A 16,477-nucleotide genomic window follows, 5' to 3' on the forward strand; every position below is an offset into this window, starting at 1 on the left:
TGCGGAGCACTGCAAGACACTCGAGATACGATCCAGAAAATAACACAGCCCAACAGTGTCTGGATACATTAAAACAAAAACTCTCCGTCTATTCAGGACGATTAAGAAGGTATAAAGTTAGTAACAACCGAAAATGTGACAATGCACTTTTTGAGAACTCTGAGAAGGCGTTTTACCGAAAACTCAATTCCACCGTAGAAAGTGTCGACAAGTCTTACCCAAGCCAAGAAGAAATTCATGAGTTTTGGGGAAATCAACTTTCCACGCCAGCTGCTTTTAACAACAATGCTGGCTGGATAGAAGATACGACGCACAACTGTCACCACTACGTCACTGCTAACTACGAACCATTCACGACTGAAGAAGTCTCAAATGTCATCAAAGAGCTTCATAACTGGAAATCTCCTGGACCAGACGGAGTTCAGAACTTCTGGCTTAAAAAGTTTTGGAGTATTCATGAGTGCTTATCAACGTTAATTAATCATGTTATTTCTAATCCGCAGGAATTACCATCATTTCTAACTCAGGGAACTACTTATTTAATACCCAAGGATCAAAATAACACCCAAGATCCATCCAAGTACCGCCCAATTACTTGTCTTCCAACTTTGTATAAATTGGTCACATCCTGTGTAACCCGGCGTATCTACCAACACTGTGCTCTAAACGATATCATAGAGCCTCAACAGAAAGGATGCGCTAAGGGTTCCATGGGCTGCAAAGAACAGCTTATCATCGATTCAGTCATTTCTAACCAGGCATTCACTAAAAAAAGGAACCTTTTTACTGCTTTTATTGACTATAAAAAGGCCTTTGATTCAGTACCGCATGAATGGCTAATAGATATTTTGAAAATATACAAAGTCGATGATAACATAGTGACCTTTTTAAGGCATATAATGAGAGATTGGAAGACTAAAATTCACCTCCAAATACCTGGTGAAAAAAATATTGAAACCGAAAATATCGCAATCAACCGGGGCCTGTTTCAAGGAGACTCGTTGAGTCCACTGTGGTTCTGTTTAGCTTTGAACCCCCTTTCCCAGCTATTAAACTCCACTGACTCAGGTTTTAGCATTAAAAGCAATAATACTGTAGTAGCGAAGCTCAATCATCTGTTGTATATGGATGATTTGAAAGTAATGGCTTCCACTCGAGAACACCTAGAAGAGATGCTAAAAACTGTAGAAACATTCTCTAATGATATTAGTATGCAGTTCGGTCTAGACAAGTGCCGTGTTTTGAATATAGTCAGAGGAAAGGTACAGCCCGGTAGATTCGATATGCAAAATGGCCAGAACATCCAGGCCATGGGCGATAACGATATGTACAAATATCTTGGAGTAAAGCAGGCGCGGAAAATTGACCATAAGCAAATGAAAACTGAGATAACTACTGAGTTTATAAGAAGGGTAAAACAGCTACTTCGTTCACAGCTTAACAGTAAAAATTTGTTTAAGGCACTGAACACCTACGCTTGTTCCGCGCTTAGCTATTCATTTGGTATTGTTAAGTGGACAAAAACGGATATAGAAAATCTTCAGCGAAAAGTACGAACACACCTCACAAAGGCACAAAAACACCACCCTAAAAGTGCAGTAGAACGAACGACATTACCCCGGTATTTAGGAGGAAGAGGACTTATGGATATAGGTGAGCAATTAGATAAACAGATTGCTAATTTAAGAACTTATTTTCAGATGCAGGCTGAGACATCTACTCTACACCGCGCAATTTGCGCAGTAGATGACACAACACCGGTCAAATTGAGGGAACCAGAAATGCGCATAAACCACCTTACTAAGGACGAAAAACTGCGCACCTTGATGGGTAAACCTCTGCACGGGCGACATCCCAATGAAGTTAGCCAAGACTATGTCGACAATATAGCGTCGAACTATTGGTTGACATCAGGAAAGATGTTCCCTGAAACGGAGGGTTCATTACTGGCCATTCAGGATCAGGTTATACCAACCAGAAATTACCTGAAATATATCGTCAAAGATCCTCAGGTTCAAAACGACAGATGCCGATATGGATGTCAAGCCCAAGAAACCATCCAACATATTACAGGGGGCTGCCAGGCATTTGCTGCAACTGAATACAAGGAACGGCATGACGCAGTGGGAAAAATCCTTCATCAAGAGATAGCTAACAAGCTGGGACTTCTCCAAACGGACCATCTCCCATATTATCAATACGTTCCTGAGAGTATGCTTGAGGATGGCAACTACAAGCTATACTGGGACCGCAGTGTGCTCACAGACCAAACAGTGGCACATAATAGACCAGATCTCGTACTAGTTAATAAATTAACAAGACAAACAACACTAATTGATGTGGCGATACCTAACAACAATAATTTACGTAGTAAATTTACTGAAAAGATCGCCAAGTATAGAGATCTGGAAATTCAAATACGGAGACAATGGAGAATGCAAAGTACGCAGACGATACCTATTGTTATGTCTACTACTGGAGTCATTCCGAAGACCCTCCTCGAAAGCATAAAAAAGCTGGGTCTCAATGAACATATTTATAAGACCATGCAGAAAGCTGTACTACTTGCGACGGCCAGAATTGTAAGAAAATTTTTGGGAGATACACCTGCATTCCAAGTCACCTAGGGCTCGATAACACGGAAAGAGTCCCACCAGAGCTCAATCCTTTTGATACCGTAGGTATCTGGGATGAGTCAATTTTCCCCTCAGAGGGAGTGTGAGCCGTATGGCTAAATCTGGATAATAATAATAATAAGAGAAATAAGCAACCCGAAAGAATCTGTTTTTGCGGTACACGTTCCCATTCTTCATTCAACGCTATTATCAGCTCTTGAATCTTTTCTGGTAATGGTCTCCTCTTGTTAATCTTTTTCCTAAAATGTGCCATACATTTTCTTATGGATTCATGTCAGGACTACAAGCTGGCCAATTCAAAACGCGAATTGCGACAGTATATAGGTAGTATTAGGAATTAGTTCTAGGTAGATAGCCATCATCCATCCATACATTTATTGTTTATTTATTTTTAGGGTGTACTTTTGTCAGTACCAGAAGCTATGGAGGATCTATTAGCCATAAAACGTTTATGGGTGCATGAGGTCCTCAGAGTATATTACGACAGACTGGTAGACAATGGTGATAGAGCATGGATTTTTCTAGCTTTAAGAAAAGTGTGTACGAATTATTTGGAAGAAGATTTGGACGATTTGTTCATCAGACTGAAAAGGCCTAATGTTCCGGTAAATTATAAATAAAGCACTTTATTACTGCTTCAACGTTTCGGCTATCTTCGCCATTTTCAATAAGCACTTTAATTATTTAAATATTACTTAACACGTTGACGGACAGAACGTCTATAGACGTCTAATTTCTATTTATATAATCTGACACAACGTCTATAGACGACATTTTTAAAATAACGAGTTATGAAGAAAATTCGGTAGATTTTTTGTCACATTACATCTACAGATGCATATGAAATGTGACATAACATCCATGGTCGTGGTCCAGATGTTTACAAAAAATGTTAAAAAACGTATTGTTTCCATAAACTATAAGCGCTAATAGAAATTCAGCAATTTCCCTAATCTACTTTGCAAAATTCATATAGTGTCACAACACTTGCTTATACATTTGACATAATGTCCGTCAACGTGTTAAATACAATTCACATTTATGTTGTGATATATGTTGGTCTTGTTATTGATACACACATCTATCTTGTTGATCTATCTTGATATCGGTCTTGTTTTTGATATTATTTTGATCTTTATTTATGTGAATCATCTTCAATATACATATTTCGTTGTAGCTCTGTTTTTTTCTTCTAAAATCTGTTCATTTCAAAGTCAAAAACATGGTTATTTTCTATATTATGCTTAGCTAAGACTGTTATGTTTAATTTTTTGGTTTGTACACTATTTGTGTTCAATAACTCTTCTATACAGATATTGGTGTGTTTGCCCAATATTTTGCCACGTAATTTGAGTCTTTATAATTTACTTTATAAACAACATCTAACTGATGATCTTTAGTAATAGTAGGGGAGCAAAGTATGCTAAATGTGCAGTCACTCGAGCGCGGTGGGGACATATTGGGTTGTGAAGGGTAGGTCCTAAAACCAAAGAAAGTCAAGTAAAGTTTTTCATTTTAGTGGGGACCATTTTTAATTTAATTTTCCATTTCCAACAATCGTTTTTTTTTTAGATTATAACGCCATCTATCCATAATTCGAAAAAATGTTTCGAATAAAAGTTACTTATTTTTACGTAAGTAATCCAAATCTGCAATAAAAACTGGGGGCTCCTATTTAAGACTGAGACTCACCCATTTCCTTACGCCCTCAAATCGTCAGATTTTTGAAATATTATACACTCTTTTGCATGTACTTAACTTACCTTATCTTAATCTGACGATTTCGAGTTTTTCTAAGGAGGATATATTTATTCCCCCCCCCCTTCTACAGGGTACCAGGGTTTCCCCATATGATAAACTGACGCGCTCGAGTAACTGCAAAAATCCCCGCTTGGACTCCTCTACCATAACATTGGGTTTAAATTTGGAACATATCCATGTGCGCCATAAAATGAGCTTTTAAGACAAATGCTGTCATTTAATGAGCTAGATAAGTAAAATTCTACATATACTACACTACTATTTTTGAGGTTGGTGAAATGGAGCTACGCAATCTCATGTACTGCGATTTCGCAAATCCAAAAGCAGATCAAAGACATTACATGGAAGTTTTAGATCTAGAACAACTGACATCTATAGTGGACGGATATCTGAATGAATTTAATAATATGACCAAAAAGCCTATGAATCTGGTGTTGTTCAGGTAAAACACTTTAATATTAATTTTACAGTTTCCCGGTTTCTCCATTCATCCTTGTTGTTCCAGCTGCCTTCTTCTAGATTTCTCCTTTCCATAGCTTGATCTACTTCATCCCGTAACGATTTTCTTAGTCTTCCTTGTCTACGTCTTTTTATCGGGCTTCAGTCAGTAACTCTAATTATCCATCTATCGGGTGGAGACCTTCTGACATGACCATACCATATAAGATGCTTTCCTTCGATGTAGATAAGAATATCTTGTTCTACTGACATTCTTCTTATCTCTTCATTTCGGATTCGGTCTGCCCTCGTGACACTACTGCATCTTCTCCAAAGCTCCATTTCGGTAGCTAATTCGGCTTGTTCTGGTTTTTTTGTTGACTACCCAGTTTTCTGCTACATACGTCATAATACTTCTGACTAGGGTGTTAAAGATTCTTTTTTTCGTGGTCTTTGTTATATGTGTGTCCCATAATACTCCATTTAAGCCTGGTTGCACCAACAGATCTTAAGCTAAAGACGTGCTTTAACCTCAGCCTGCGAAGCATACGCGTTATTCCATTGAGTCTTAGATCAATTTTCAGCTTGCCTCAATGGATTTCCGCGTAGATTGGATCGATTAGAATCGAAAATTATAGAGAAAAGTCAATTAGACTTAAAGCTGAGACTTATAGCTATCTATAAGCTGTTGGGCTAAGCTGATACTTAAGATTTGTTGGTGCAACCAGGCATTAGTTGTCTTCTGAAGTCTCTGGTTTGACCTAGCCTGTTCTTTATATCATCAGTTGTAGCGCTGTCTCTAGAAGATAGTGGAGCCTAGGTACTTGGAATTGTTGGTGCTCTTAATTTTTTGGGCATCTGAGATTTCGAGATCTGGGGCGTCATCCGATCCCGTTACCATGTACTCTGTCTTATTAAAGTTGATTTCTAGTCCATTCTTTAAGTATTTTTCTGTCAGTTTTCTAATCATGAAGGAGAAATGTCTTCTTTTAGAAGACTCATCTTTTTAGACTGGACTATTTATTTTTCACTTAGCAGCTCTAATCTGGTTTCAGAGCAGCATTTTTGGCATTTCTTGGACTGAATGTCTTCTTTGGTCTTCTTTGGTCTTCCTCTCCTACTCCTTCCAGGAATCTGTACTTCAGCTATTCTTTGTATTGGGTGATTAACGTCTCGATGTTGAACATGACCAAACCGTCTTACCCTATGCTCTCTCATTTTGGCATCAATTGGTGCCACCCTTAGACTTCCCCTAATATACTCATTTCTAATTTTATCCTTCTTTGTCACTCCACTCATCCATCTAAGCATTCTCATTTCCGCCACATGCATTCGTTGTTCCTCTTTCTTTTTCACTGCCCAACATTCATAGCCGGTCTTATGGCTGTTTTATAGAATTTTCCCTTCAGCTTCATTAGAATTTTTCTGTCACACAACACACCACTCGCTTTTTTCCACTGCATCCATCCAGCCCTAATTCTACTGCATGCATCTCCATCTATTTATCCATTACTCTGTAATACCGATCCCAGGTACTTAAAACCATTGCTTTTCACAATCATTTCACCATCCAAAGATACCATTTTATTTGTAGTAACTCCATCTTTAAATGAACATTCCAAATACTCTGTCTTTGTCCTACTAAGTTTTAAACCTTTTTCCTCCAGAGCTTGTCTCCACTGTTCCAGTTTTCGTTCTAAGTCTCTTTCACTATTTCCTATTAACACTACATCATCAGCATACATTAGGCACCATGGAAAGCTACCCTGTAGTCGCTGTTATCTGGTCCAAAACTAATGAGAATAAATAAGAACTAAGCACCGAGCCTTGGTGCAATCCTACTTTCACCTAAAATTTATCAGTCTCTCCCATACCTGTCCTAACACTAGTCGTTACTCCCTCATACATATCTCTCACAATCTTTACATATTCGCCAGGGACTCCTTTCTTATTGAGTGCCTACCGCAGAATCTCTCGAGGAACTCTATCATATACTTTCTCAAGATCAATGAATACCATATGAGCGTTGATCTCTTTATTCCTGTATTTTTCCATCAGTTGCCTTACAATGAAAATTGCATCTGTTGTTGATCTGCCCTTCATAAAGCCAAATTGATAATCGGATATTTCGGTTTCTTCGCGTATCCGTCTATCAAATACTCTCTCCCATATTTTTATGGTGTGGCTAAGTAGTTTTATAGCCCTGTAGTTTGTACATTGTTGTATGTCTCCCTAGTTTTTGTAGACAGGTACTAAAATACTGCTTCTCCATTCGTCTGGCATTTGTCCAACTTCTATAATTCTATTAAATAGACCTGCTAGCTAACTTATTCATGTCTCTCCCAATGCTCTCCATATTCCCCCAGGAATATCATCTGGTCCGACTGCTTTTCCTTTCTTTATTTTATGAAGCGCTTGAGCCACTTCCCCGTTTGTAATTCTGGTAACCATTGCTGTTACTGTCTCCGTTGACTCCACAGGCTGTCTGTCAAATTCTTCATTTTTTAATAAACTGTCAAAATACTTTCTCTATCTCTTATTGACATCCTTTTCGTGAATTAGTATTTTATTATTTTCAACTAGGATACATCTAATCTGATTAAAATCTCTTGCTTTCTTTGCTCTCTGTTTGGCTATTTTATATATATATCTTTGCTTCGCCTTCCCTGGTATCAGGGACTACCACAATCTATTAGTTGGTTTATTTCGTTTCAGATTCGCTATTGAGCACTTATCAAAAATATGTAGGATCCTGAAATCACCCAGAAGCCACGGCTTATGCGTTGGCGTAGGCGGATCAGGAAGACAATCTTTGACGCGCTTAGCGGCTCATATTGCTGAGTACGATTTGTTCCAAGTCGAAATTACTAGACAATATGGCATCAATGAATGGCGTGAGGATGTGAAGGCTATTCTGAGAAGAACGAGTTCCACAGATCTACACTGTAAGTGTCAATCTTTTGTATGGTACGTTTACGTTTAGCAGTAAATGGTTGAATTCAATGGTCAATACTTGTACTGGTACTTCAATAGTATAAAAGGCCCGGTTTCAGGTAAAATTTAAATATGTTTCAATGTTTGTTTTTCTATAATCTTAGCAATTAAAATATATTTAATTTATTTTAAAACTCATTTGAAAACATTAATTTCGGGTATATAAGGCAAAGCAAAATATTTTACATCCGTTTTTTTGTTTTTGTCGTCGTAATTATTGTAACTTTTGTGGATTCTTTGCTTTATTATAGGAGTAGGTACCGTCTAGTCAGTGTTAATTGTCAAAAGACCAACTCTGTCTATCTCGGTTGCTTATCGCTCCGGGTGGGTCTTAACAGTGGGCCAGGTCAGATAAATTTAATAATATTTACGACCGCACTAATTGAAGTCAACTATTTACTACTAAACAAACCATAACCCAGATTAATTTGTGAAACTCGATGCACAGTATTTTTGATATTTTTCCATTGTTCTTCCACGAATTATTTTTAATTTTTTTAACCATTATATTAACGACATTATATTTAACCTTCAATATTATGACAGACGTCAGTTACCATTTACAATCTCACCAAATATAATAATGACGTCATATAAACTCGTCACTAATTCTAGCCAATGAAATGCTCGCTGTAATAGGAATGGCATGTCAAAAGAATCTGATTATTGACTATATATTTTTTTAAATTTAGAATTATGGCAACAAAAAGAAAATACTTGCATTCCTTATTGTTTGACTTTTCCTATATACAGGGTGTTTGGTAAAGAATGGGCCATAGCTTAACCTTAGATTCCTGAGGTTAAAATAGGTAGATTTAAGCTAACTTACCTTAGTACAAAAGTTGATAATATCCGAAATACAGGGTGTCAAAATTAAACTTTTATTTTATTTATTTTTGAATATTTCCTGACAGGCATTTGACAACGACACGAAATTTGGTAAGTGGTGCTGGTACTGTATACCCTACTAAATTATGTTAAACAGACGTTTCTGGCTACTACCAGAGGCGTACGACGGGGGAGCGTGAATGGTTGACCCTTACCTAATTCTACGCCACTGGTGGAATTGCTATTTTAGTGCAATTTTTTGATTCTTCAATACATTCTATGTAAATAACATACCCTTCATTCGTAACAATAAAACCATTAGTTTTCGAGATATTTGAAGCTAAAAACGAAGGAGCATAATTAATCAAAATAAGTGTGCCTTTTCATTTTTAACTTCAAATATCTCGAAAACTAATGACCGTATCGTTAAATGAAGAGTATATTATTTGCATAGAAAGTATTGGAGAATCTAAAAATTATGCTAAAATAGCAGTTTCATCAGTGGCATAGAATTTGGGAAGGGTCAACCATTCACTTTCCCCTGTCGTACGCCTTTGGTAGTGGCCAGAAACGATTATTTAACATAATTTATTAGGCTGTACAGTGCCTACACTTTCTGCCAAGTATGACATGGATATGTAAAATTATTTTAAAGTATTAATTTTTCTTAAATTAATTTATTCTTTATTTAAATCTTTAAGAACTATGTATGCCCGGTAAGTGAAGGTACTGTACATCCTACTAAATTATGTTAAGTAATCGTTTCTGGCTACTACCAGAGGCGTACGACAGGGGGAAGTGGATGGTTGACCCGTCCCAAATTCTGCGCCACTGATGAAACTGCTACTTTAGCATAATTTTTAGATTCTACAATACTCTCTATGTAAATAACTTAATCCTCACTCGTAACGATAAAGTCATTAGTTTTCGAGATATTTGAAGTTAAAAATGAAAAGGCACACTTATTTTGATTAATGTATTATGCTCCTTCGTTTTGAGCTTCAAATATCTCGAAAACTAATGGCTTTATCGTTACGAATAAAGACTATGTTATTTACGTAGAAAGTATGGGAGAATTAAAAAATTGCACTAAAATAGCAATTCCGCCAGTGGCGTAGAATTTGGAAAGGGTCAACCATTCATGTTCCCCCGTCGTACGCCTCTGGTAGTAGCCAGAAGCTTTTGTTTAATATAATTTAGTAGGGTGGACAGTACCGGCACCACTTACCCATGTGTTGTTTTCCCATGCATGTCAGGAAATATTCAAAAATAAATAAAATACAAGTTTAAGTTTGACACCCTGTATTTCAGTTATTATCAACTTTTGTACTAAGTTAAGTTAGCTAAGGGCCGGTTGTTCGAACGCTAATTAAAAATGGAATCAACTGATCATTATCAAATATTTAATTACTGTCACCAACTGTCAATGTCAACCTTATTTGGGTTGCTGAAAACATAATTGATTACAATTATGAGATTTATTAACCAATTATGTTAATAATTGTTATGTTAATTAATAATTAATAATTAATTAATGAATCAATTATGTTAATTGTCATAATGATAATTAACATAATTGATTGCAATCAACTGATTGACGTACGAATGTGGGGTGTTGTTATTTGATGGTTGTTAAGGGGACTTAATTATATTCAACTTCTTGATTAGCCTTCGAACAACCGGCCCTAAATCGACCTATTTTAACCTCAGGAATATAAGGTTAAGCTATGGCCCAATCTTTACCAAACACCCTGTACAGGTCTGAAATTAATCGTATTTTTCAGGTGTTTTCCTATTTTCTGACACACAAATCAAAGAAGAATCCTTCCTGGAAGACGTCAGCAACTTGATGAACTCCGGTGAAGTACCCAACATCTTCACATCCGAAGAGAAAGTGGAACTGTGCGAAAAAATGCGGCAACTCGACAGACAGCGGGACAAGTCTATGCAGACGGACGGAAGCCCACCAGCCCTGTTCAACTTCTTTGTTCAAATTGTGAGGGAACAGCTCCATTTGATACTTACGATGAGTCCGATTGGGGAAAGCTTTAGGACAAGGGTTAGGAAGTTTCCGGCATTAGTGAACTGCTGCACTATCGACTGGTTTCAGGTATGTTTCATGTTTATTGTGTCTGGTTATGTTGCTTTTTCATTTTTTCTGTTGAAGCCTCCTTACCACATAGGATAAAGGGGTAACTAAGATGTTGCTCAAGCTGTGACTAACTTTGTAATTATATATAACAGCACTGCAGGACTTAGAAGCCCATAGCTTCAAATTTTTTAACGGTCTTTCTCCACTCCAGGGCAGCCTCCACCCACTTTTCTCGCGGTTGACCCCTCCTTCTTTTCGCTCGCCTCTTAACAATATACTCTTCGCCCATCGGTGGCCTGACATCCTTTCTACATGTCCCAGCCAGCGAAGTCTTCTAATTTTAACCACATGACTCATTACTGGCTTCCCAAACAGTTCTTGAACTTCCGTATTCGTCCGTCTTCTCCATTCGTTCTCTCCCAATTTCACACCACCGAAAATCTTTCTCAGCACGCTCCGTTCCCATCTTTTCAATGCATTTTCTTCTTTCTTATTCAGAACCCAGCACTCACTACTATATAGTACTGTAGGTTGTAGCACCGGCACTGTTCAACTTCTTTGTTCAAATTGTGACCCACATAACAATGATGTTCGTATCATGTTTTAAGCATATACTACCAACATTCGTCGGAGTATATTCTGTTTAATATATGCGTAGTACAAGCATAGCATGTACCTTAAAAAACATTCTAAATTTCATGTTCTTTGCATATACTTTAAAGTATATTCTCGTACCGAATATACTGAGTACATTCGTGTACGTAGTAACTCGGAATATTCGTAAAAGTTTATTCTTAGAATATACCTTTATCGAATATTCTTAGCACATACTTATAAGTACATTCTTAACACATACTTATAAGTACTTTTAAAATATCTTAAAAATAATATGTATGTATAGTATAGGAAGTTTATCAACTTCGTTATATTTTAGAATAATTAATAAAATTTATGTATGTAGGTAGTATTGGACGAATTTCATTTCAAAATTGTTGTATGGTAAAAAAGTTTAAACATTAATTGTATTAACGTTTACATAGATACTATTAAAAATTCGTTTTCATAATTGAAATGACTTTACCATTTCGAGTTTATCATGAATCATGAGTATTTTTATATCCTTGGAATTTGAATTTAGGTACATTTCGCAGAACCAAAACGTGCCAAACTGCACAACCAAAGGCTTTGGCGTTGCCAACCGTCGAGTAAGCTTTTTCCGTCAACTTACCTTAAAAATTCCCACTTTTATAAAAAAAACTTCCCTCCTGTTTACAAAATCTGAGAAGATATGTTTAATTATTTTCAAATATTTTGATTTTTTCTTAATATTTTACAATTTGGAATGGATAAGTTACCTTTTGAGTTAACTTTTTCCTTTTATCACCTTTTATGTTGAAAATTCCCGCAATAAGGGAAATTTCTCTCCGTTTGGCAACACTGACCACCGATGTTATTCCACAATACATACATTCATATCCCCCATCTGACCATTTCTTACTTGAATGGATCAGGGATAGGAAAAAACCGTAAAATATGAACAAGAAAACAGGCATTATTTCATTATTTGTTATTTGTATCATCATCATCTATGGATCTATGCAGTGTTGAGGATGAAGACGAATGATGTAGTATTAGGACTAAAGAACATACATACAATATCTTTATTGTAATATCCTTATTTTGTTTGCGGTGCTTCAAAATACATAAAATATAATCTATTTTGGTAACTCATTAAATAGGTAAGTACATATAAGTATTATATAAATTTTAGTTACTTATGCATAGTTTAGTTTAGCTAAATATATAATGATTTATATAAATGACTAAAATTTATAAATATGTACTTACTTTTTAAGTAATATTGTAGAATGTAGGTACTAACTACATTCTCATTTGCAATTAAAATATGTAAATATAATAAGTATTTGGTAGAACCAGTAGAACCTAAGATGAGATTAGGTGATGCTGAAAACATACTTCTAAGCAATATAGCACTTTCTTAGAATATTCTTAAAAATATATATTCTTCCCATACAAAGATGTGCGGTAGTAGGTATACGTTCTAAGTATATAGATAGAAGGTTTATAGCACTTCCTTGGAATATTCTAAAAAGTACCTTCTTGGTATAAACTAAAAAGATGTGCGGTAGTATGTTCTAAGTATACACATAGAAGGTTTATAGCACGTCCTTGGAATGTTCTAAAAAGAACATTCTTGGTATATACTGAAAAGAAGTGCGGTAGTACATTCTAAGTATATACATAGAACGTTTAAGTACTGTAATGTAGTATATACTCAGTATGTGCTCTGCACATTCGCAATGGTAATTACGCATATTCTCAGTATATACTTTTTCTGAAAAGTATGTTCTATGAATCTACTAAGAACATGAAATTGTTATGTGGGGAGGGAACAGCTTCATCTGATACGATTAGTCCCATTGGGAAAAGTTTTAGGACTAGGGTTAGGAAGTTTCGGCGTTAGTGAACTACTGCACTATCGACTGGTTTCAGGTATGTTTCATGTCTATTGTGTCTGGTTCTGTTTCTTTTTCATTGTTTGATGTTAAAGCCTCCTTATCGCAGTGGAGAAAGGGATAACCAAGATGTTGCTCGAGCTGTGACCAACTTTGTAATTAGTTTTTAGAAAAGCCTTGACTGTCCCTTTTTCTACTATATTGAATGGTGTGGTCGACGGGGAATTACCTTGTTGCACTCCTGTTTCTATTGCAATTATGTTGTACTATCTTCTTCTGTTGTTATTATAGCTCAGGCTTCATCCATAGTCATGTTTGGTTAATCTGATTAGTTTTGGCGATATACCTTGATTTTTCATTTCATTAAAATAAAATGACTAGTTTCTTCCAATACAGTCAAAGTTCGATTGGTACACCCATCTTTCTGTGAACTTCATCTGGACCAATCGTTACAGCTGTATATTTTTCAATCTAGTGAGAATTTTTGACCAAAGTAATGAACTCAGTGTGTCAATTATTTTTTCCTTTTTATAATTCGTTCTTAAATTTATGTTTCAGTTCGTGTATTTCTTTAGATCTTTATCCCCAAGTAGATATATTCGGAACAAGATTAAATTACCTTTCCATCTTCTAACGATACCAAGTTTCTGATTATGAGTTCGTGGTTTCTATTACTTCCACACCAAGCGAACGTCAAATTAAAGAAGACGGGATGAGGTCTATAATTTGGCACCTCAATTCCCGGTCTATTCAATGTGACAAAGTTCTACATGGTCTCGATACTCAGTTAAGAGTAAAACTAATACAAAAGAATTCACCGTGAAACGAAATCAAGAGAAGTATTATATTTCAAAAAGACTAAGTTTTCACTCTAATGGCATATAAAACAACATAATGCTATTCCACATCCCACCAGAATGAAAACAATGGGAACCTTCTCTGGTTACACCTCCGAGACTTCTACAATTTGCAAGCCATACGGATGCTGAGACTAAGGAAGATGAGGAAATTCTATAATTTACAATTCACGTCCCATCTGCTCAGCGCGGTAAAGTTCCAACGAGAATGGTTCCCTTCGTACTCCAATCAGAGTAAATGTAAATCAAAAATGAATAACCATTTTCAATTTCGTTGCAAAACGAAAATACACCCGAACCATATTCTAGTCCAATCAGAGAGTGCAGCAAGCACCTCTACCGGTTTCGAAACTTATTAGTCTCTCATTAGGAGGCACATATGCTGCTCTCTCCGATCCAACCAAAACAAACTCCAGCGTGCAGTCCCGGATTGCAACGAACGAAATGGCATAGATGCCCTAGCGGCAACTGCTAGCAAAAAGACTAAGTTTTCACTGTAATGGCATATAAAACAACATAATGCTATTCTACACGCTATCAGAATGAATACCATGGGAACCTTCTCTGGTTACACCTCCGAGGCTTCTACAATTTGCAAGCCATACGGATGCTGAGACTAAGGAAGATGAGGGAATTCTACAATTTACAATTCACGTCCCATCTGCTCAGCGCAATAAAGTTCCAACGAGAACTTTTAGATTTCAGTTTGTTCAGACAGCGCCATAAACACCCACACTAGTTTAATTGTCATTAGAAATCATCAGAGAGTGTATATTCGGTTATCCCTGAACAAACTGAATCAAACCGAGCCTCCTAGTATAGAATCACGACAAAATGGCGCTCTCTGAACAAACTGAAATATAATACCTCTCTTCATTTCATTTCACGGCGAATTCTTTTGTACTAGTTTTACTCCTAACTGAGAATCGAGACCATGTTTTCGTTGGAATTTTGTCACGTTGAATAGACTGGAAGTGAGGCGCAAATTGCAAATTATAAATCTCCCCATGTCTTCTTTATTTCAACATTCGCTTGGTTTGCAAGTAATAGAAACCACCAAGGCGCAACCAGAAACTTGGTGTCAATAAAAGTTTTATTTCTCCGGAAATAAATCTTCGAATTGTTTTAGGCAGTTGTCGCTACAACATCCATATCAAGTTATTTTGTCGTGATTCGATACTAGGACGTTCGGTTTGTTTCAGTTTGTTTAGAGATAACCATATACAGGGTGAGTCACCACTAACGCGACGGAAGATTACAGCGAAATGGTAAAAGATTTGAAAAATTTTTTAAATTAGTAGGTTGTAAGTTGATAAAAGCTACATTTTAAAATTATTTTGAAATATACAGGGTGTCCCAATAAATGGCGACGTATCAAAGTTATATTTTTTCTTATAGAACACAATGTGTTCCATGATTAATTATTACACATTTGTCTACAGGGTTTTCAAAATTTACAGTTTCATTAGTGGAGTATTCAATGTGTCATATGATGCTTATTTTAAATGGAACACCATGTATATTAAAAAATAATTATACTAAACAAATTTACCTCTTTCGAATGGTATATGGATGTCCTATACTAGGTATAATAGTCTTTGCGTAATTTACAATTATTTAAATTCTTAATCTCTAAATCGATTTTAAAACAAAAGATGAAGTTAATTAATGTCATTGTATGACATTGTCATTTTATGACAAAACGGTCTAGTAACTATCTTATAATTAATGCATTCCATGCTTGATTATTACACATTTGTTTACAGGGTGTTCAAAATGTACAGTTTCATTATTGGATTATTCAATGTAGCATAATATGATGGTTATTTCATTAGAACACCGTGTATATTAATCAAGGATTATACTAAACACAGGTTGTTCCTCTTTCGAATGGTATATGGTATATGTTCTATAACTAGGAGTCATAGTTTTTGCGTAATTTACAATTTTCTTAAACGGTACATCGATATAAAAATATTTATAGTCACTCTCGATTTTTAAACCCATCATCTTGGCATAGTTGTTATAGAGTGTAGTTGTAAATAAATATGTAGATATATTTTTATTTGCTGATTTGTAAAATAATTTTTTTTGTTATTAAGTAATAATATTAAGAAAATAACTAAATACAAAATGAACCACAACTTCCTATAAGTAAAAAATTATCAGTTATGTAATACACGTTCAAAATGTTTATACAACAAGCGGCCAAGCGGCTTAAATGATTTGTTTACATTATTTAACATAACTGGTGTTATAGACGCAAAAGCGTTCGAAATTCTTAATTCCATAAAAATGATATCTGAAGTAGTAGGGTAGGAAGTGTAGCATTTAAAATATTTTTAATATAACCCCATTTACAAAAATTCATCTTGGTCAATCCTGGTGACCTAG

At 35.8% G+C, this 16,477-nt stretch overlaps 1 protein-coding gene across 1 annotated transcript in view; it reads left to right on the top strand.

The window, feature by feature from the left end:
* Positions 1-16,477, top strand: part of LOC114332199 (dynein axonemal heavy chain 7) — a 251,128-nt gene that overhangs the window by 118,867 nt on the left and 115,784 nt on the right. The window contains exons 35-38 of the mRNA XM_028281947.2: positions 3,032-3,241; positions 4,667-4,839; positions 7,551-7,780; positions 10,442-10,767. Coding sequence (XP_028137748.2) covers positions 3,032-3,241; positions 4,667-4,839; positions 7,551-7,780; positions 10,442-10,767 — 939 coding nt within the window. The remainder of the gene's footprint in view (positions 1-3,031; positions 3,242-4,666; positions 4,840-7,550; positions 7,781-10,441; positions 10,768-16,477) is intronic.

This window comes from Diabrotica virgifera, chromosome 6, assembly GCF_917563875.1.
Source record: "Diabrotica virgifera virgifera chromosome 6, PGI_DIABVI_V3a".
NCBI lineage: Eukaryota > Metazoa > Arthropoda > Insecta > Coleoptera > Chrysomelidae > Diabrotica > Diabrotica virgifera.